This window comes from Grammomys surdaster, unplaced genomic scaffold (genome assembly GCF_004785775.1).
Source record: "Grammomys surdaster isolate TR1022 unplaced genomic scaffold, NIH_TR_1.0 313, whole genome shotgun sequence".
Lineage (NCBI taxonomy): Eukaryota > Metazoa > Chordata > Mammalia > Rodentia > Muridae > Grammomys > Grammomys surdaster.
In genome coordinates, this window is record NW_021604732.1 from 5026216 (window position 1) to 5048823 (window position 22608).

Sequence of the window (22608 nt, forward strand, 5' to 3'; positions counted from 1 at the left end):
CACACACACACACCCTCTCACACACACACACCCTCTCACACACACACACCCTCCCACACACACACACACACAAAGCACTTTTTAAACTCTCATCTCAACTGTTAGCTCTCAAACATTTCATGTTGTTTATTTGCAGAAGAATTTTACTTTTCACAAATTCCTGAGCTGACCTGATCCTACTTGTTTACCCATCTGATTCGCTCGGTTTTCTACTGGTTTGCTTTTCTCTGGTTGATTTCAAAGAGAGCTTTGCTGTATCCGAGATGTCATTCCTTTTTGCTGTTACTTAAGTTACAGATATTTCTCTTGGGCAGAAAATGTAGCTCAATGGTAGGGTATTTGACTCACATGTGCAAGGCGGTGGATTCAACCTCCCAGCTCCTCAAAACAAAAACAAAGTTAGTATTTCTCTCAATTCTTCTCACAACCTATGTTCTAAAGTCTGCAGGCTTTGGGATAGAGATATCATTCATTTGGTAGAGTTCTTGCCTAGCAAGCATAAAGTCCTGGCTCTCCACCTTGTACCACCTAGCCCGTATGTGGTCATACATACCTGTAATCTAAGCACTCAGAGAGACGGAAACTGGGGAATCAGAAGTTCAAGGCCATCATTGGCAATACATAAAGTTCGAAGCCATATCTTGTCCCACAAATCTTTCTTTTTTTTCCAAACCATTAAAATATTTATGTGTATTCTTTTCTGATTGTTTTTTCAATATGGAGGACTAAACTAGGACCTTATGCACCCTGGGCAAGAACTCTATCTCTAAATTGTCAGTCCCATGCTTAGTTTTTTCTTTGCTGTTGTTGTGGCTGTTGCTGTTGTTGTTGTTGTTGTTGCTGTTGTGGTTGTTGTTGCTGCTGCTGCCACCGTTGTTGCTGTTGCCATTTATGTTTTTGAAACAAGGATTCACTGAACTGTCTAAGCTGGAATTACATTTGAGGTCCAGGTAAACCTACAACTTCTGACCAACTCCTACTACCTCAACCTCCTTAAGCACCCAGCATTACAAATCTGGGGCAGCAGGCCCAGATCTCCTCTATTTTAATCTGTTTTTTGAATACTTACAATCTGAAATTGCTACAAGCTTATTTATGTATAACAAACGGGTGAAGTAAGAATCCAACTTCATTTCTTTCTAATTGCCCCAACATTGTTTACAAATAATCTATTTTTTCTGGAAGCATTGAAATGATACATAAAATTTTGTGGGTATTTAATTCTTTACCTAAACTGTATAACTTTATGGATCTTTCTGTCTTTTCCTTATTTCCTGCCCTCATATTTTATGGACAGAGTTAATTAATATACACAGGCAATGAGCTAACTCATCTCCAAAGTCACCCCATCATTTTTTTTCCAATTTCCTGGATATCTCATAATTATTCTTTTATATCTCATAATTATGCATATGTTTCATTTTGGATTTTTTTTAAAAAACCTACCTTCCCAAAAAACTTGTTGTGATTTTAATAAGGTTGTTTTGGACCTTCAGAGGAATCTGGGGAAAAATGGATCTGTGATGGATAGGGACTTCTGTTCAAAAGCAAGCTATGTCTCACCATTTATACGTGTCTTCTTTTTATACCCCTTTATAAAGTTTTATAGCTGCCTCCCCATAAATCTCACCAATGTGCAGTCTGTGAAAGCCTTCCACCTAGCAAAACACTATTTCCCATGAAGTCAAAGCATAGAACCTTCACGGGATATGGAAGAGTCCCCCTTACATTCTGTAGTAACACTCCACCCACCTACTCCCCACTTTGGGCTGTCAGCAGGAGGATCACCTCTTGGACATTGGAATAGGCACATCAATTAATCAACAGGAGTTGACTATATGCCCAGCCCCATGATAGCAGTATGAAACATAGACCCCCATCTTGTAAAGAGTTTATAAGATGCCTAAAGAGATTGAAGATATCACCTGTAAACAATAGAGTCTTGTGTTGGCCTGTGCACTATGGGCTCTGCTTGTGAGAAACTGAAATGATGTTGTCTGGAGCAGTCAGGGAAGCTCTCAAGGCAGAGATGAGAACAGAGCTGGGTTCAGTTAGGTAAGTAAGTGGATCTCATTTGGCTAAGTAAAGAAGAGAGATAAAGACACATGTGATGGAGCCTGACTGTGACTCCAGTATTCAAGAGGCTGAGGCAGGCAAACTACCATGAGTTCAAGGGCAACCTGAGCTATGTAGTAATAGCCAAGATATTTTGGAGCTATAGAATGAGATCATGTATCCAAACAGAGAGAGAGAGAGAGAGAGAGAGAGAGAGAGAGAGAGAGGACTAGAGAGATTACTTAGTGATTAAGAGCAAGTACTGCTCTTCCAGACGACCTAGGGTTCAGTTCCCAGTACCCTTACGGTGTCTCCCAGAGATCTATAACTCCAGCTCCAGAGCCTCTGATGCCTCTGGCCTCCAAGAGTCCTTGCATTCAAGTGTACGTACCCACAAGCAGAAACGTCAGATATACTTAATCTGAGGACTCTGTGCTTTGTGAGTAACCAAAGAGGAGACTTGGTGGGTCTGTGGGTCCCTGAAATCATATGATGCTAAGTTATCTCCTTAACCAGTATTGCTAGCTGAAAAGAATCCTCAGAACTTTTGGCTTCTAGATACATGCACAGGTTTTAATGGCTAAATAGAAAATATATAATGAATACAGCACTAAGAAGACCCAAGTTTAAAAAAAAAAGATTAAAACAAAAAAGACATAAGTAAACAATATTGGCTTTCCCTTATCCCAGAAATATGCTAAAGTAGAGAAATAATTATTGTGTGTTAAGGAAGCATGTCCAGTGTTAAGGCCAGAGATGCTTGAAACTGAGTCTTCCTTCCATCAGTTAAATGCTGTTTGTGATACTAGATGAGTCCCAGACACCCAGAACCCATTATGTACCTGTGTGACATTGAAACTACAGAGCCCATCCCTCCTTCCTGGTTGCTGCTGGCCGCTGCCGGCACCACCCAGATCTTAGCAGAGTTTCCCTGTGCTAATTTCTTCCTGTTTTCCCACCCTAGAAGAAAGTAGTTGTAAGAAAGGAGGAATCCATCGGGGCCAGGACTGGAAAAGAGGGACAGGAAAGGAGAGCTGTCTCAGGCCAGTGGACAGCAGACGTTAGTGGAAGGAAAGAGGCCAGGGAATGTTGCAGAGGATCGGCTCATTGCAGCCAAGTTCAATGGGCCTTAAATTCCAGCCCAAGCAGTTTGAACTTTATCCTACTAACGATAGGAGCCGTAAGAGAACTGAATACAAGGGAACCAATCCCATGCTTTTCCCTGAGAACCAAGAGATGCAAGACAACAAATTTTAAAAATAAATTTGTATGCCTGGGGCTATAGCCCAGTTGGCAGAGTGCTTGCCTGGTATGCATAAAAAACACCAGTTCCATCTCAATAGAATTAAACATGTATGGCCTGCCGACCTACAATCCTAGGACTCAGAAGGTGAGAGTAGCGGGGTCAAAAGTTCAAGGCCATCCTCAGCTCCTAACTGAAGGTGGGGTGTTGATATTTCTATCATTGTTGAAATAATGTTCTTCTTATTTCCTGTCATTTTCATACGTTTATATATGTATTGATCATATCTACCTACTACTTTCTCCCTCCAGCTTCCTCTAGCCTCCCGCCCCCGCCCCAATCTTCTTCCCAGCTTCATGTTCTTCTTTAATCTTTGGTTTACAAATTGAGTTTAAAGCCAGCCTGGACTGCATGAGACTATGTCTTTAAAATGAAATAAAACAGTTGCAGGGGAATGCCTCAGTTGGTAAAGTGCTTGCTACTCAGGCATAGGACCCTTAGCTTAACTCCTGTCACGCACACTAGAGTCAGGTGTGCTTGCATGTGCTTGCTAGGGAGTCAGAGAGAGAAGGAGTCCAGGAGCTCGCTGGTTGGGTGGGCAGTCTTAGTCTAAACGCAAGTCCCAGTGGGAGAGCTCATCATCATTAAGTGGATGACTCCTATGAATGGCACCTACAGTCTTGACAATTGAGTACACACGTATACTTGCACAAATAAATAAGTACTTCAGTGTGGCCTGGGATGATATTTCTCACCTCGGAGTCTTTCTTAGAAGCAGGTCTGATGCACTGGATCAAAGATTCTATGTTTGGGGTTTTTTCCCATTTGTGTGTGTGTGTATTTGTACATGTGAGAGTGAGCATGTGTGTGGTGTATGCAAGTACACACGCAGGCATATATGTGTGTGTGTGTGATTGTGTGCGTATGTGTGTGTATTTGTATGTGTGAGAGTGTGCATGTGTGTGTATAAGCATTAATGCAGGCATGTGTGTGTACAAGCATACATGCAGGCACGTGTGTGTATGTGTTGTAAGTGCATGTGTATGTTTATGTTTTTGTATGTTCAAGAATGTGTGTGCATGTAGGCATGGGCATGTATATGAAAATGTGTGTGTGTGTGTGTGTGTACAAGAACATGTAGAAACACAAGATTGATGCTGGGAATTATTCTCCATCACTCTTCTGTCTTACTTGTTGAGGTGATGTAACTCAATCGAACCAATAGCTCACTCACTAGCTGGTTTGCTGTAGATATATCCTCTCTCCATCTTCAAAGGCTGGAATTACAGGCAGATCACAATGTCTATCCAGCATGTATGTGGGTTATAGGGATTAGAAAGCCCATCCTCACCGGGCGGTGGTGGCGCACGCCTTTAATCCCAGCACTTGGGAGGCAGAGGCAGGTGGATTTCTGAGTTCGAGGCCAGCCTGGTCTACAGAGTGAGTTCCAGGAAAGCCAGGGCTACACAGAAAAAACCCTGTCTCGAAAAAAAAAAAAAGAAAAGAAAAGAAAGCCCATCCTCACGCTTGTACAATAAGCATTTCAACTACTGAGCCATGACCTCAGACCAGGTACTGTCTGTCTATCTTTCTTTCTTCTTTCCTTCCTTCCTTCCTTCCTTCCTTCCTTCCTTTCTTTCTTTCTTTCTTTCTTTCTTTCTTTCTTCTTTCCTCTCTTTCTTCCTTTCTTTTGGGTTTTTGGAGCTTTTTCAGTTTTTGCTTGTCTTAGTTTTCGTTTTAATTTTTTGTTTTGTTTTGTTTTGTTAAGACAGTGTTTCTCTGTGTAACCTTGGCCATCCTGGAACTTGCTCTGTAGACCTATAATAAAATAGCCTCACATGCTCCTATTTTATTATGTTTAACCTCGACTACTCTCTGTGTAATGTATGCTAGCTAAGTGCCTATTGTAACCTGTCGGGCCCTATGCTAGACTCTGAACAGAGACAGAAGAGTCAAACCCAAGCCCTCTTTTCTGGAAGTTCACATTCTAATTAGAGACAAAGATGAGGCATAGACCAGAAAACTGCATGAGAGTAGAGAGTGACAGAGGACTCATTGTAGGTACACAGAAAGCCCTTGGAATGTTCTGGATGGTAAGGAATTGTTGGCTAAGGGGGGCCCATCTAGTATTTAAGAACATGAACAGAAGATCTTATGAATGAGGTGCTGAGCCATCAGAGGAATCTCTACAGAGGATATCTACAAATATGGTAGTCAATGATTACTTTAGGAGTCAGTAAACAGCTAATCTGCTTATTGGTTTTTTGGTTTGTTTGGTTTTTTTAGTTTAAGTAATAAAAATTTTATTGAGAATTCCTGGCATTGTGGTTATCTCCCCCCATTCTGGGAGAGGGACAACACTGTAAGAAATCACACTGTCCTGTCCCCCACCCCCTTCACAGCCAATACAGGAAGGAGGAAACCCTCTAAAAGGGTTGGTCTTCAGTCTTCCTAAATCCAAGAGAGCAGAAGAATCCATCACAAAATGATGCTTGGGTCAGGGTGGGGTTACTCTGTTCATTGTCATCTCCAGTTTGCTTTAAACTTAACATGAGTCTGTTGGCCCCAAAGACATTATATTTGCCGGATGAGTTTATGATCCTGGCAAATGGAAATGGAAAAACCTCAAAGGGACCTTCCAAATCCAGGAGGGCTTCCTTTTACAGAGCCAGTGTTGAAAGAATTAGCAAGCCTTTTCTATTTTTCTAGTTTTTATTGGGCCAGACTCTTTCTTCTAGGGAGATGCAGTTTGGCTGAAGGTGTAGCCACACTCTGCTAATTAAAGGATGGGGGAAAAAAAGAGCCCCACTCCATTTACAAGTTGATCAAACTGGTTTCACCTCCCACTGGCTCCCCTGAGATCATGGGTTTGCCTGATCATAACTGTGAAAGAAGTCAAATCTTAATTTATAGTCCAAGAGCCTCTGAATGTCACAGCCTAGCTGGCTGCTACAAACCAGAGCTCAATATTGGTCCTCTGTACACCAAATAAATGATGCTAAAGACTTGGATGGCTCCTCCTAGCAGTCTGCAAGCATGCTCGCTGGTTCCATCTTTACACCAGTGTTAGGTAAAAAGCTCTTGGGTATTCACAGCGAGCAGTGTGGGAAGAATAAAAAAGACGTCCTCCCTCCATTTATCTCCATAGCGACAGTATAAGATCAGCAGGGTATAGGCACACTGGGACTAACAGAGAAGGTTTCTGGGGTCAGCAGTGAACGGTTTCCTTTCAATGTCTCTGTCCCTTACCTGCAAGGACCTCCTACAGGCTCCAAAGGTAAAGCATTAATTATATCTGTGACACTACAGTGTCATCTTTAACACAGCAACAAATCCAGCTTGATCATCAAGTTGTTGTGGGAATTATATAAAATAGGATAATTTTTAAAACTGCCTAATATGTGATTTAACAAAATATCTTCCAGCTTGTTTGGATTTTTTTCTGAGTCTTAACTGAGTCCATAATTAGTTTCTATTGAGGAGGGGTTGGAAAACACCAAAAAGCACCAAAAGGAAAGTTCACCCACAATTCCCCTGCCTGAGGATAAGCAGTGTTGACAGACGCTCATTGTCCATTCTTCCGATCTTTATATCTGTCAACATACATATTCTGTTTCCCTGTGTGCTGTTCTGCCAGTTCAGGGCCTATATTTGAGGCTGCCTAGATTCAAAGATTCAGCTTCTAACTTCTACTTCTCACCTGCTCTGTAACCTCTGGGAACTTATTTGTAGAATCTGGGCTTCTCTCTGTCAGCATGTAATAATCATACTCTCTAGACCAGAAATACAGGCTGGAAATATACATTATAATATAAATAGTGCCCTTTGGAGCTTGACATTACATGCTAAGTGGAGCTGTCCTAAGAACATGAATGGTAAAAATGGAGACTCTATTCTAGTTTTTTATCCAGTTGCCATGGTAAAATACACTAACAAAAGTAACTTAATGGAAAAGCGAGTTTATTTCAGCTCACAGTTCTGGGCTACACACAGTCAGTCCATCAATGCAGGGAAGCCAAAGCAACAGGAAGATGAAGCAGCTATTCACACCCACAGTCAAGAGCAGGGAGAGAATGAATGCATGCACACTTGCACTCGGCCACTTTCTCCACTCTTACACAGTTCAGAAGCCTCTACCAAGGGAATGGTGACACAAACAGTGGGCCTACCTCAACTAGTGTGATCAAGACATTCCCACACAGATTGTCCAGTTGCCAATAGAGAAACCTTCTCTAGACAGTCCCTCGTTGAGGCTCTCTTCTGGATTACATCAAGCTGACAATTAAAAGAAACCACCACACAGGCAAAAAGGGGCCATGCTGTTAGCCCAGTGATTGGTCCAAAGAAAGAATTTTGTTAAAGAGCCCCTATGATTCTACAAGGATACCCTGTGGCTGTCCTGAGTGTTGTTGGCTCACAGCAAGTTGAGTGTTCAGTGTTTACTCTTCAGAGTTGTGGAATAGACCCTACAGGATGACCTCCTTGGAACATGTCCAACCAACAAATGCTTCTCTCGGTACGGTCCCTGTTGGGTGTTAGCCTTTGATCCTTACACTTCACAATCCCCCTAAATCACTCAAAGTCCCTTAAGAGCCAATTGATGTAGGTGGGTTTACTCTAACATCTGTTCCCCAACTTTATCCCTTCTTATCTAAGCCTTACCTCCCCTTCCTTGCACTCAACAGAAGGTAGAGGAAAATAATAGAAATGCCACCCAAGTGGTAAGGTCTCACCCCCTCAGTCCTTTCAGAAGACTGTCTCATTAGATCTTCTTAATAAGCCTGATCCTAAGACTGCTGAGTAGACCAATATGGAGTGTAGTGTCACTAACACGGTGCTTCCCAGGGGAATCTCTGCCGCTGGTCAAATCAAATCAGATGTATATTTGCATGGTCTATGCGATGGCTTCAAATTACAACTATAAATGGCACAAGAACCTCTGAATTACATATTCAGCCATTGATCAAATATTTATGAAGCATCTACTATATGCCAGAGTCTGAGCTCCCCAAGGAGAAAGGAATTCTCAGTTCACATCTTTAAATACTTTAGGTCCCTCAAAAAGGAATGCCTCTCACTTTAAGGTCAAAATGTCAACTCATCTCTACCTGCACTGACCTCTCCTTTCTGAGGAAGAGAGAACAGGCCTGAGGCCTGCCAGTCTGGAGCAATCCAAAAGGTACTAAGACTGTTGTATTTCTATCTTAATTTTTTTTTTACCATGGCTTTTCATTTATAGCAAATGATTCATATCTGCAACTAGTAATAAAAGCTTATCTCAAGAGTATAGTTCTGGGCTGGGGAGATGGTTCAGTGGGTAAGAGCATTTGTCATGCAAACATGAAGATCTGAGTTCAAATCTCCAGCAACGATGTAAAAAGTCAAACCATGGTCCCATACATCTTTAACCCCACTCCTTGAAGGGAAGGACAGAGTCAAATTTCCTGGGGCTTACTGGTCACCAGCCTAGTCCCAGGCTCACTGAGAAATGCTGTCTTCGTAGAATAAGGTATAAAGTGAGCAACAAGGACAGCACATGCCCCCCACTGGCTCTGTGTGGGTCCGCAATGATACAGATACACCATATACAGCACAAACACAAAAGCGGAGTTTACGAATTTATGTCTCATTAAACACAAACATTTAATCAAACGTGTCTTTTTGTATGCATCTATTAGAATATATATATTCTAATATATGTTATATAATATATATTAGAATATATATTCTATTAGAATATATATATATACATATTGGTTTTTCGAGACAGGGTTTCTCTGTGTAACCCTGGCTGTCCTGGAACTCACTCTGTAGACCAGGCCGGTCTTGAACTCAGAAATCTGCCTGCCTTTGCTTCCCAAGTGCTGGGACTAAAGGTGTGTGTCACCACAGCCTGGCTAGACTATATATTTTTAATTATGCTACAAAGTAATAGATTTCCTTGTGGAAATTTTAAACGTTTTTTTTTATTATTTAATCTTCCTACCTTCTTCTTGTACCCTATAGTTTAGGTACCAAAAGTGAATGGATTTAAAGAAAAGCTAATGCTTTAAAGTTAGTGGTGGCTCAGACTGACATTAAATCGTAAACCTAGTCTTGAGATCAGGAGTCTCGAGCTTTGGAGAGTTCCTGGTCCTTTTACAACTGCCATGACAGCTATAGACTGTTTTCTGAGAAAAATATAGGAAGGTTTCATGTAGTTCCAACAGCTCAGAGGTCACGTGGACCCCGCGTGGAGCCTAAGTGTGAAAAAGCATTATGATGAGAACCCTTGCCTATGGACAGCGACCACTGTCCCCTTCCTGGTGGCAGCCTCCTAGCAGAGCTGAAGCTGTGTGCCAGCGTGCTCATAGCATCCGTGAGAGTTGAACTTATGGAGAGCTTTCAGAGCACCCAGCCCTCAGCAAACATAAAGTCACTTATCCCTGCAGAAAGCAACTCTCGTTTTCCAGGTATCTGAGCCGCACATTCTCAGGGGGCTTCTCACACTCCATTCCTGAGAATACAGATCTGCCTGTCTATGAACTCGGAAAAGAATCTCAAATCAACAGGAGCAGATCCTAGTGGCTATCTGCTGTTCACCAAGCTGAGTGGCCTTGAATGAGTCGCTTTCCTTCACTTAGTAGGCATACTTAAAGACTTGCCAAGGCCCAGAAGTCTAAGGTACAGAGCCTGAAGCACTGGAATTGTTTCACTAGCGGAAGAAGCAGAGCCAGGCTCAGAGACTAGGGAACGGCACAGTGACCTATCAGACCCTATCAGAGAACCCTCTGCAGCCTGACCCACAGCACAGAGCACCTGCCTTCCAGGAACCTACTCTTCCTGTTGTGTTTATTCCTGTCCCCTGGAAGCCTATTCTGAGGAAGAATCTGGTTTGGGTGCCCAGGGGAAAAGAACCCCATGGCCTATCTTCTCTCATGCCAAAGAGGCTTAGCACCTTCTCCAATTAACTATGGTTTTCTGCATCCTACCAGGGCATGGGCAGGCCCAGCAAATAGAGCCTTAGTCCTCCTATGTGTTGGGGTGGAGGTGGGGAACGGGTCTTGGGGTGAAGATCCTGAGGAAAGGAGTCAAAATATTCCTGGAATCTGTACCAGGTGCTAAGCAGTCCCAGACTCACAGTGCCCCCGTGTGGTGGGCCAAGGGAAGCCCATACCCAACCCACCCCCAACAGGGAACAGTACGGGCCTTCAGAAACGCTCAACTTCGAGGATGCTAAGTACTCAGAGCTACTAAATCGAAGAAAGGAAACTGAAACCCCCTATGGGAATATAATTAACCCAAAATTATATGTAACGAAATCAAACATAGGTCCCAAGGGTTTTATTTATCTATTGTTTATTTATATTTATTTATTTATTTATTTATTTTTGATAAAATTCCAAGATCCATCAGTACAGGAATAATTACTATGTGGCAAATGACTATTACTTGGGAGTTGATTGTGGGGCAGAGACCTGGTTTACAGCGCACGCCTACAGACTTAACAAGTTGCATCTGGTTTAACCCTAAACAACACCAGGTGCCGTTGGTGTTACTAACTCCATTTGACTGATGAGAACCTGTTCCTAGGGACAGTATGAAAGTTGATATGTAAGGCAGAATATTCAGAGTTCTACCCCTGAAATAATTACACACAGGCACACACACACACACACACACACACACACACACACGGAACTCACTGTCAGAAATCTCTGAGGCTGCTAGATGTGGTGGCACACACCTGTAATCCCAGCACTTGAGAGGTAAACATAGAAGGATCCAGAGTTCAAGGTCGCCTTCAGTTACATAATGAGCTTAGGTTATATGAGACTCTGTCTTTAAAAATTAGCAAACAGCCAGGTAGTGGTGGTGCACACCTTTAATCTCAGCACTTGGGAGGTGGATTTCTGAATTCGAGGCCAGCCTGGTCTACAGAGTGAGTTCCAGAACAGCCAGGGCTACACAAAGAAACCCTGTCTCGAATATAATAATAATAATAATAATAATAATAATAATAATAATAATAATAATGCCAGTCTATATGCTTCCTAGCAGGCTGGAGGACAGCCAGAGTCGAATAGTGAAGGCTCTGTCTCAGAAACAGAAGTGCTTATTGGAGAGCAGGGTGGTACCATGCTAAGGTCTGAAGGAGGAGAAAATAAAACAGTACACAGTACAAAGGAGACAAGGAGGACCAAAAGGGCAACCGGAACCCAGAGTGGCACTGTTCAGAGGATGTCACACCACACAGTCGGGCAGGAGGGAAGCTCGGGACAGCCCTTAAGAAGCCACTGCAGCTAGCTGTCAGAGCTTACACTACAGTTGGCCCAGTGGTTCCTTACAAGGGAGTTTAGCCTACAGAAACAGATGTGGTGAGAGCGAGTGCCTGAGGCTTTTTAATCGCCACAGACTGGAACCGTTAAATATTGGAAATCAATCACCTCCTTGACTGGCATTAGGGGACGTGTTAAATAAATTACTATGCATCCAGATCAGAATGTGATGTGGCAGTAGAGGGGGTAAAGAAATGATATAGATCCAGGCAAGGACAAGTGACTGAACAAAGCAATTTAGGAAAAGGGACATGGAGTAGGACCCCATTTAAGAAAAAAAAAAAAAGTCCCAGAAGAAAAACCACAACTGTTAATTCTGGTCTTCCGTACTTGACTGGAGAAAGATTTTTTTATTCCTTTATACGTTTATTTTTTGTAATCTGTCATTTTGACTTCAGCATTATCATTTTTATAATAAAATATGTAAATCTGGAGGGAAAATGAAAATAATGTTTCCTACCCAGAAGGGATTTACAATCTAGCTAGTGAACAAGACCTCGGCCAGCCCTGGGACACCCTTGACAATATTAAGAAGCAACTCAGTGGCAAAATGGGAGCTGCCTGTGTGTTGTCGGGGTGCAGGATGAAGAAACCACACTGACTCGGCCAAGGTGGATCAGAGCAGAGTTCTTGGTGGAGGCTGAAGACTGTGTTGGTCCTCTGTATCCTCCACTTCTTCATCCAAGAGTTTAACCCACTCTGAATTCAAAACATTAAGAGAAGAGCAAAAAGATGGTTCCGTGGGCAAAAGGGCTTACCACCAAGCATGATTACAGGAGTTCAGTACCCCAGATCCACGTAGAAGGAGATAGCTGACCCTCCCCCAAAGGTGTCCTTCGAACTGTGTACCTACTCCTTGGCATGTGGCCCCTAACACAGAAATAAACAAATAAATAAATTTACATAGATACTTGAGGGTAAAAGTTGCAACTGTATGCGAGAGATGCAACTTTTTCTTTGCTGTTCCACCACACTCTATGCAGTATAATAGCCCTTTATGTGTCATTTATATCATAACTAGATATTATGAGTTATTGATTTCATCAGTCACCTAAGGATGATGCAAAATGCATGGGAGGCTACAGGTAGGTCACATGAAAATCTCGAGCCATTTTGTAGAAGCATAAAGCCACAGATTTGTATATTTAAAGGAGCTGGAACCCTCCTCCTGCTGATATGAGGAACAGGATCATTTCAAAATGACCGTCATTTGTTTATAGTTTTAAAGTGCCAGATTGTATATTGAGGGTTTTACATGGATATTTTCTTTCCTTCTATTTTCTCATTTATTTCTTCCTATTTATGATTTCTGTTTTATTTTTGTTGTTGATGATGCTTTGAAACAGGGTTTCCTGTGGCCCAGAATGACCTTGAAATTGAATATGTAGCTGACAATGACCTTGAGCTCCTACTCCTCCTATTTCTACCTCCCAAGAGCTGGAATTTTCAATATGTGTCACCACACCCTGTGTACATAGATACTCTCATGTACTCAAAAAAAAAAAATCTGTGAAACAGTCACTGTTCCCATTTTATAGATGAGAAACTAGGAATCTTCATTAACACTTCTAAAGCCCAACAGCCAATTCCTAACACCAGGCCAGGTCATCTGAATTCAGCCCTCTAGTCTTCTCTCTGCCAATTGTCTTGAGAGGAAAGAATGCCTTCTACTCACAGGAATGAACGGCACAAGACTACAGATTTGCATGAGAAAATCCATCTTCAGGTCTTTGCCTAGACTTTAAAAGGCCATGGTCATAGGAGGGTGCTTTGTAACAGTTTCAGCACAGGGCCATGAACACAACACTCACAATGCGGATGATGGCTTTGGTGAACACTAGCCCTTAACGGTATTGTGCTCTGTGTAGTCCTGAAAAAGAACAATCCATTTGTTGCTCAATTCACTGCCATCTTCAACAGGCTTGACACCAGGCAAGGTTATATGTTTATCCTCAGGAAACAGGCTGTGTTGCTCTTGATCTTTCCCCACTGAATCAGCTTGGAGAGGAGTTGTAGATAGAACAGCTGAGCTGGATCAGCCAGCCCCGGTTCAGAAAGAACTAGGAAGGGGAAATTTACTCAGCAGCAAATCTCAGAGGCTGAAAACATTCTCGGCTAGATAAGATTGTACCGAGGCTAGAAGCTTTCAGGACTCGGCCTAGGTTTACAGACTGAGGCAGTAAGCCTCAGAGAGAACAATTACTACAGGAGAATAAGAGTTACTTTTACATGCTGGGCAGTGGTGGCACACGCCTTTAATCCCAGCACTTGGGAGGCAGAGGCAGGCAGATTTCTGAATTTGAGGCCAGCCTGGTCTACAGAGTGAGTTCCAGGACAGCCAGGGCTACACAGAGAAACCCTGTCTCAAAACTAAAACAAAACAAAACAAAACAAAACAAAAAGAGTTACTTTACATCAAATGACCAAGAAGATTAAGTGTCCCTAGAAGGAATGCAAGTACAACCTAACCTTAAAGATGGGTTGCTTTTTTTTTCTGCATTTTGTTTGTTTTTTTTTGATAGTGGTGCCCAGAATGCAAGTGGAGGCCAGAGGACAATTTTTAGGAATTGGTCTTCTCCTTCATGCTTGTGAACCCTAAAGAAGAAACTCAGGTTATCAGACTTGGCAGTAAACAGCCTTAACCGTTAAGTCATCCCACCAGCCCAAGGATGGGGATTCTAGAAGCAGCCACATCACTTGAAAGTACTCTATCCATTCAACAACTTAGACTTAAAGATTATTAGATTATCCAGAGGGCAGGCCCACAGTGTGGCAGGGCACAGAAGATGGAACATGAAAGACCATATGCCACAGGCTGGGTAGTGGGGTTAGAGCCCACACTGAAAGTACAGAATGGTCGGAAACTATAGTCATGTTAAATATGTAAATAAATAAACACAATAGAAAATCCTGAAAATGGATAGCTAAGAGGATTGCATGTTTGAATCCAGCCTGACTAGGTACCAAGATCCTGTCTCAAAAATAATTTTGTTTCAATGTGATTTTTCTGCATTATAAGGTTTTGCTTGTTTTTTAAAAATACTTACCTTTTCTTGTCTTTCTAAAAATATCTTCTCATTCTTCTACAAAGAGATTTAATAATGGCATGTTTTAATTTTAAAAAATATACCATAAATTTAGATAAAATGTAGGTTCAGTACCTGCTAAATTACAGGCATGCTGTGTGGCCAGGGACAACCCACTTACCCGCTCCAGGTCTCAGTTGCCTAGTATTTAAATTAGAAATTGTTTTTAATTTGATATTGCCATGAAATGATTTAGGGTCTCAAATTCAGAGGGTCACTCTCCACTCGCACGTGCACGAATCACAGCATCTTGTCGTCATCAGCCCGTGCCAAGCTCTCTCTTATTTACTGATTTATTTCCTTCTATTCCTGTCTCGCATTCCACGTCCATCTGCCTCCACCCCTGGGCAAGCATTAAGTGTCGCATAGCATTTTGTGATGTGTTTTTTAATTTGCAAATGTTCCTGCAAAACACATATGGTTGTTTGGGCAAATTACTTAAATGAAATCATTCTTAAATCTTGCTCTGTTTTACATTTTTTCTCATGGTGGGGGGGGATGGTGTCTCTAGACTCTTTCCATATTGCCGTAAGGTATGTTATCCTGGATCATAATTGCTAGCCGCTATCCAGGTTTGCATATGCCTCCTTTCTCCTTTTCCCCAGACCTTCTCCTATTCTCTGTGACCACAGACAACACTATCAAAAGCATCCTCCTGTATGCCACCTTATGGTCCTATGTGAAACTCTTCGGGTGGTTTGGCCTGGAACAAAATTGTCCAGCTCAATTGTGTGCACATGTAGTTGAACCAAGTAGTGCTGGTATCTCCTAAATGTCTAGACAGCCTGTGCCCTTGGCAGCCAAAGTCAGGGCCGCCTCATGTCCCCACAGCCTTATTTGACAGCTTTCTAATGTTTTCCATCATCTTAAAGGCCATGGTTTGTCTCTTTATGGCTTCTACTTCAATGCATTTGACTGTTTGATACTTCGAGTATCTTGTCTCCACTCACATGAATTACCTACTTTCTTCATCTAAGTTTTTCCCCCCTCTGAGTATACTGCTACTGAGAATTCCATGTTCTTCTTGATTTCTTATTTTTGTTTTGGTTTCGAGATAGGGAGATATTTTGCTCCTTTGACTGATTACCTGGTTGATTGGGAGATTTTTGTTGTTGATTTTGGTGGGGCCGAGGATTGTTTATTTGCTTGCTTTTAGACAGACTCTCACCTGACTCTGAAACTCAGACTGGCCTAGAAATATGTATTCCAAGATGACCTCAGATTTATAGCAATCCTCCGGCTTCACCCCCCTCAGTACTAGGATTAAAGGCATGTGCTACCATATAGATACTTTAATTTAACTTAATGGTTTTTTTTTATTTATTTGAGGTGTTGCAGACATGGAGGTCAGAGGCCAAACTAGGATCTGTTGTCTCCTTTCTCCATGTTGCTTGGCTTAGTGAATTGAACCCAAGGCCTCGCACACAAGGCCTCTACTACTAAGATATATGCTTACCTCCTTTTTCTTGTTAGAGTCTTTCTTATATTCTAAATAACCTTTTAGCTGCTTGAGAGAATATAAATAACTTCTATTCTTGCCTTGTGAATCGTCCTTTTGAAGAACTAAGTCATTTTTCTTCATTCCAAGATTTTCTTCAAGTCTTTTAAGTTGTTTTCTTCCATTGTTAAAGGCCCACTATGCATTTTTTGATCTTCGGTATGGCTCCTATTTGCCGTGGGAACACATCGGTTCCAATTTCCCAAGCTTTTGAGAAAGATAAGATACAAAGGTAAAGCACCTCACACAGGCAGCCCAGACCAAAGAGTTATGCTATTACCAGCGACTGTTCACATCTCATGGGTTGAAGGAGTAAGTGTTGACCTGTGAAACCTAACAGTCAGGACGGTGGCAGCAGTTTATCTAAATCAGGAGAGATTTCATATACAGAGGGAAGTTACTGAGTTGAAATTCATTCATTTTTCTTTCCTATATATTTGTTTATTTATTTATTTGTAAACTTGAAACTCACTATGGAACCAGGCTGGCCTTGAACTCACAGAGATTCACATACCTCTGTCTCCCAAATGCTGGGATTAAAAGTGAACATACCTGGTTCATCTTTTTTGATGTGTGTCTATATGTGTATCTGTGTGAGTGCATATGCATGTGTGTCTGTGTGGTGCTCACAGAGGCCGGGAGAGAATGTCTGCTCCGTTAGAGCTGGAGATACAGACAATTGGGAATTTTTCCATGGGAGTGCTGGAATCCAAACTCTGGTCTTTGTGATAAAGCTTCAAGGCCTCGTAACCGATGAATATCTGTCCCAGCCCGAGTAATTCATTTACTTCAAAATGAGAAATGCTAGCAGCCATCCAGGATAGAAAATCGCCTGGGACGAAGCCTGAGGGTGGGAAAGCTAGCACTGAGCACAGCATACGTAGGAGAGCCACTGAGTAGAGAGTGTACTAATCAACTGCTGTCTGTCTTTCTGTCTGCACCCCTGCAGGCTCCCTGTTCTCCACCCTAAAACCCCCGGACGCCGTGTTCAAGGTGGTGTTCTGGCTGGGCTACTTCAACAGCTGCCTCAACCCCATCATCTACCCGTGCTCCAGCAAGGAGTTCAAGCGCGCCTTCATGCGTATCCTTGGGTGCCAGTGCCGCGGTGGCCGCCGCCGCCGTCGCCGTCGCCGTCTAGGCGGCTGCGCTTACACCTACCGGCCGTGGACCCGCGGCGGCTCGCTGGAGAGATCGCAGTCACGGAAGGACTCTCTGGATGACAGCGGCAGCTGCATGAGCGGCAGCCAGCGGACCCTGCCCTCGGCGTCGCCCAGCCCGGGCTACCTGGGTCGAGGAACGCAGCCACCCGTGGAGCTGTGCGCCTTCCCGGAGTGGAAACCCGGGGCGCTGCTTAGCCTGCCAGAGCCTTCTGGCCGCCGCGGTCGCCTCGACTCCGGGCCACTCTTCACCTTCAAGCTCCTGGGCGAGCCTGAGAGTCCAGGCACCGAAGGCGAAGCCAGCAACGGGGGCTGCGACACCACGACCGACCTGGCCAATGGGCAGCCAGGCTTCAAGAGCAACATGCCCCTGGCGCCCGGGCACTTTTAGGGTCCCTTTCCATCCACCCCCCAACACACACACATCAGGGTGGGAGAACACCATCGTGGGGGGCGGGAGGGCGCGTGGGGGGAGTGTCAGCCCTGGGTAGACACAGAGTCGCAAGGGGTCAAGGGGGGAGGGGGGCGGGGAGAGGGGCAGCTGCTTTTCTGGCAGGGGCATGGGTGCCAGGTACAGCGAAGAGCTGGGCTGAGCATGCTGAGAGCCTGGGGGCTCCCCACCCCCGACACAGACCGGGACTTAAGTCTCTCTCTCTTCTCTCTCTGTATATACATAAAATGAGTTCCTCTATACGTATTTATCTGTGGGTACACGTGCGTGTGTCTGTTCGGTGTACGTGTGGGCTGCATGGGTGGTGCGTGTGTGAGGCCTGCCCGCACGAGCGTGCCAGGGGCAGAGCGAGTGTGGCCCCTGGTGATGTCCAGGTGTGTTGTTTGTCTCTTGACTTTGTACCTCTCAAGCCCCTCCCTGTTCTCTAGTCAATGCTGACACTTTGATAGGGTCGGAAAACAAGTCAGATATTAAAGATCATTTCTCCTGTGCGACTTTGAGTGATTTGTGAAGGAGAGCCTTGCGTTTCCTCTTCCTTCAGGTCTGACCAAATAGGACTTTTCTTTTGAGGCAGACAAGAGGGGTTAGACTTTTATTATTAGTGGCACTGTTACTATTATCATATTTATTATTACAATTATATTTATTATTTTACATATTTCTTTTTTAAAAAAACAATTTTTAAGTTTTTTTTTATTTATGTGAGTACAGTACACCGTAGCTGTCTTCAGTCACACCAGCAGAGGGCATCAGATCCCATTACAGATGATCATGAGCCTCCATGTAGTTGCTGGGAGTTGAACTCAGGACCTCTGGAAGAGTAGTCAGTGCTCTTAACCGCTGAGCCATCTCTCCAGCCCATTTTATGTATTTCTAAAGAGGTGAGCAGGTGCCACAGACAATGTGGAAGCCAAAGGACAACTTGCAGGAATCAATACTACCAAAACTATAGACAAGGCCGTCCCAGAAGGTACACACACACACACACACACACACACACACACACGACATCATTTGCAGACAATTTAGGATCCCTTATCTAGGACCTCCTGAATTAATCACAACATCCCAGGTACACGGGTATCATAAGCTGAACCAGAATTATCTCAGTCAGGTCCTGGTTTTTATAGATGAATGACTGAGGTTAAGAATTTGGCAAGGGCCAGCAAGACCACTGAGCAGGTAAAGGTGTTCACCGCCAAGCCTGAGGACCTGAGTTCGATCTATGGGGCACACAAGGTAAAGCAAAGGCAACACACACAGACACACACACACGAATGTAATAGCAATGATTTTTTTAAAGAACTTGGCAAACACACACACACACACACATGAATGTGATAGCAATGATTCTTTTTTTAAAAGAACTTGGCAAAGTCTCATTAAACTTACACACTTCTTTTGCTTGTGTCTCCAGGACTGTGTGTTTCCATGCTGCAACTGATGACATTCTCCCAAATGCCTCTTCTTGTTCTTACATGGAATATGGAATCTAATGGGGGGGGGGGGGCAGGGGATGCTTAGACCTTATTCCCAAGGAAGAAGAAATAACTTGGGTCCTCCAAAAACACTTTATTGCCAATGCAAACCTTGTTTCAAATTATTCTTATACAGAATCCTGATACAAGAGAGTAAGGGCACATAGAGAGGACAGAGGCTGGTTGTCTCGCTTCCTTCTCCCTTCCGTTCCTTCCCCAGGCCTATCCCAGTCACCCTGGGGCTTCACAGGTCTGGTAGAGCCAAAGCAATTTGGAGCAGCAGGGTCTGGGGTCAAGCCCTAGCTCTGCACAGCCCCGGGCACTTCATCTTGCTGCCTCTGACCTCGTTTCTCACCTCACAAATAGACATGATCCTGCATCCCACCAAGAAGTAGCAAGGTTCGCTGAGGTTGTTCCCCAGTGTAAACACTAGCATGCGAATGTCTGGACAGATTCGACTTATAATTCTGATCTTGGAAATCTGAAACCACAGGCACCAAAGGCATTTCCTGTGCTGCTTGGATATAGTCAGTTCATCAGTTTCTGGTATCTGGAGGTCACCCAGGGTTGGGGGGGGGGAGGGAGGAGCTGTTGAGGAGTAGTGGCAGCTGCCTGCCTCCTTCCAGAATGAGCATTGGCCAAGTAGTAGCTAGCACCCTGCCTCCCCCCCAGAGAGCACTGGGCTCCAAATCAGCCTCAAGCCCAAGCCAGCATGATGCTGACCTCTCCTTGTCCTTCACTGTGTCCAGGCCCAGGGAGGGCAGGGTTGACCAGAAGCTCTGGAACTAGGGAGGTCTGTCTGATATGAACTCCAGCCTAGCACAGAGAAGGGCCACACTGCACTCTCCAGCTTTCCTGGTGCCGTTGGATCATCTGTCACTGCTCAGACATGCATCGGAGTAAATCTGCCAATCCAAGTAAAGAAGCAAGTGGCTTGACGAGCTGGATGGATGGATCTCCCTCCAGACCCAGGATCAAATCCCACTTTTGCCACTCAGTAGCTTGTCACATTCAGCAACTCATGTCACACAAGTCTAACCTCAGTTTCTTTTACTATGAAAAGTAGACAATGAATAATAGTGTATACTTTTAACACTGAGAAGCTAAAAGGAGAGAGAATGTTGGCATACTGTAGAAGACGGCCATGCCAGGCACTGATGAACAGTCAGTAAATAGCAGCTATGGTGGAGGTGTTCATTATTCAGTTGTCTACATGGGTATATGAAATTTAGAAAATCTGAATATATAGACCGAAAGAGCTTCACGTTGTTCATTAGATTTCCTCATTAGATTAGGTTCATTAGTGAACCTCAGGATTCACTTCTTTTCAGGGATTCTTTTGGTTTGCTTCTTTCTTGATATAAGTCTTGTTATATGTCCAGGAGCATCCTCCTGCCTCGACCTCCCAAGTGTTCACCATATAGGTAATGTACCACCATGCCTTGCCAGAGTTCATCTTTAAAAAGAAAGGCACATGGTCATCACAGAGTTATAGAATGTTGTGGGTCAGAACTGGTGCCTTCTTTCTGCAACCATAGGAGGGTGAGGCTAGCTTGAGGCTAGACAGTTTCAAGCCAGCCTGAGCTGTGACTGTGAGCCTGTCCTAAGACAAATCAAAAAGAATATGGTTTCCCGAAACCCAAAGAAAGATTAGGCCAAAATAAAAGTAAAAATACGATTTTAAAAGATCAATAAAAGCTGGGCTAGTATAGCACACCTGTAATCCTCCTAAGCATTTGGGAGGTGAGGTGGGAAGTTCAAGGTCAGTGAACTGGGCTACATAAGCCCCTTTCTCAAGATTTTTTTTTTTAGTTAATAAAGCACTGCAGATGAACTGAAGAGGTGTCTCAGTGGGTAAAGTGCTTTCTAAACACACCCATATGGAAAGCAGGGTACCAGTCTTAATCCACACCTACGACGAAAGCCCTATACCTAAGGCTCAGGGATCCTCAAGGAAGACAGAGGATGTGGAGTGATTCCAAGAGCCAGAGGACCAGGATACCTGCTGCTATGTAGTGTCCTCTACACCAGACAGGGATGCTGCACTCATGAACTCTCAGCAGTGTGGTTATCTGAATAAGACCTGCATAATGACAACACTAGCCCACATGACAACTTAAAGAAGAGTTTACAAGGTCCCACCCCTAGATCAAGAGCTACAGTCAATCCATGGCTGCTGAGAGGGTGGTAACCCATCTTCTCTAGGGATGAACCCCCGATAGATCGTCTAAGCCTAAGTGCTCAGCTGTAAGCACATAGATGCAAAAGCAACACTAAATGGAAGAGACAGACAGACAGACAAAGAGACAGACAGTAGCAATAATTATAGAAGAGGTCATGGGTTTGAAGAGTGAGTGAGGAAAAAAAGAACACTGGAGGAGTTAGGAGGATGGAGAGAGATGGGTGGAAATGACATAAATAACACACAAAATTTGAAGCCAGGCACTGGCCAGTCAGTCCAGCCAAAACATCGAGCTGTGGCTTCATTGCAAGATCCTGTCTCAAAAAACAAAGTAGAGAAAGAATGAGGAGGATGCTCGTGTTGAACTTGGCCTCCAAGTGAACACCAGGTGAGCACGGCTGCTCACATATATTGCACATATGTACATACATATCCACACACATATGCACATATGTGTGCACAAATTGCAGGTGATGCTAAGAGTATGATTAGGGGAAAAAAGCATATGGTGTCTCAGACAGTACATGCTATGACTGAGGAGCTGGAGAAGAAAGCACGGAACAGCTACAAGCATGTACTGGGGTACAAGACAGTGTTCCTACCCAAACCGGGCACCTATACCCTGGGCCTGAAAGTCTTGCATGTGAGCTGAGAATCTGTTTAGTACTGACTTCCCAAGGTTAGGATAAGGAATAAGTAACAGAAACCATGAACAAGTTTGCACAGATCAGCACTATCCTGTTTGGTTTGGTTTGGTTTGGTTTGGTTTGGTTTGGTTTGGTTTGGTTTGGTTTGGTTTGGTGGACAAAGTTTTACCACATATCCAAGTTACCTTAAACTTACTATGTAGCTGAAATGGGCCTCAAATCCACAGCAATCCCTCTGCCTCAATCTCTCACATGCTGGGATTACAGGCATGTACCCCCATGCCCTCCAGCTAGCCATTTCCAATATTTCCAGAATCAGCAGCTTCTTTAATGATCTGGTGACATATCTGGGCATGGTGGCACAGGCCTGTGATCCTAGCACTTTGGATCTGTAGGCAGAAAGATCAGGCGTTCAAAACTAGCCTGAGCTACATGGGCTCTTATCTCAAAGGATGGGCCAGCAGGTATGTGTGGTTTCCATAGGAGCCTGCTC

General features: G+C 43.7%; 1 protein-coding gene across 2 annotated transcripts in view; it reads left to right on the top strand.

Annotated features, from left to right (window-relative positions):
* Nucleotides 1–18299, top strand: part of Adra1b (adrenoceptor alpha 1B) — a 119004-nt gene extending 100705 nt beyond the window's left edge. For both annotated transcript variants that reach the window (XM_028777687.1, XM_028777686.1), the window contains one exon: nucleotides 17150–18299. In XM_028777687.1, coding sequence (XP_028633520.1) covers nucleotides 17150–17748 — 599 coding nt within the window. In that variant the 3' untranslated portion in view covers nucleotides 17749–18299. The remainder of the gene's footprint in view (nucleotides 1–17149) is intronic.
* The last annotated feature ends 4309 nt before the right edge of the window (nucleotides 18300–22608 follow it).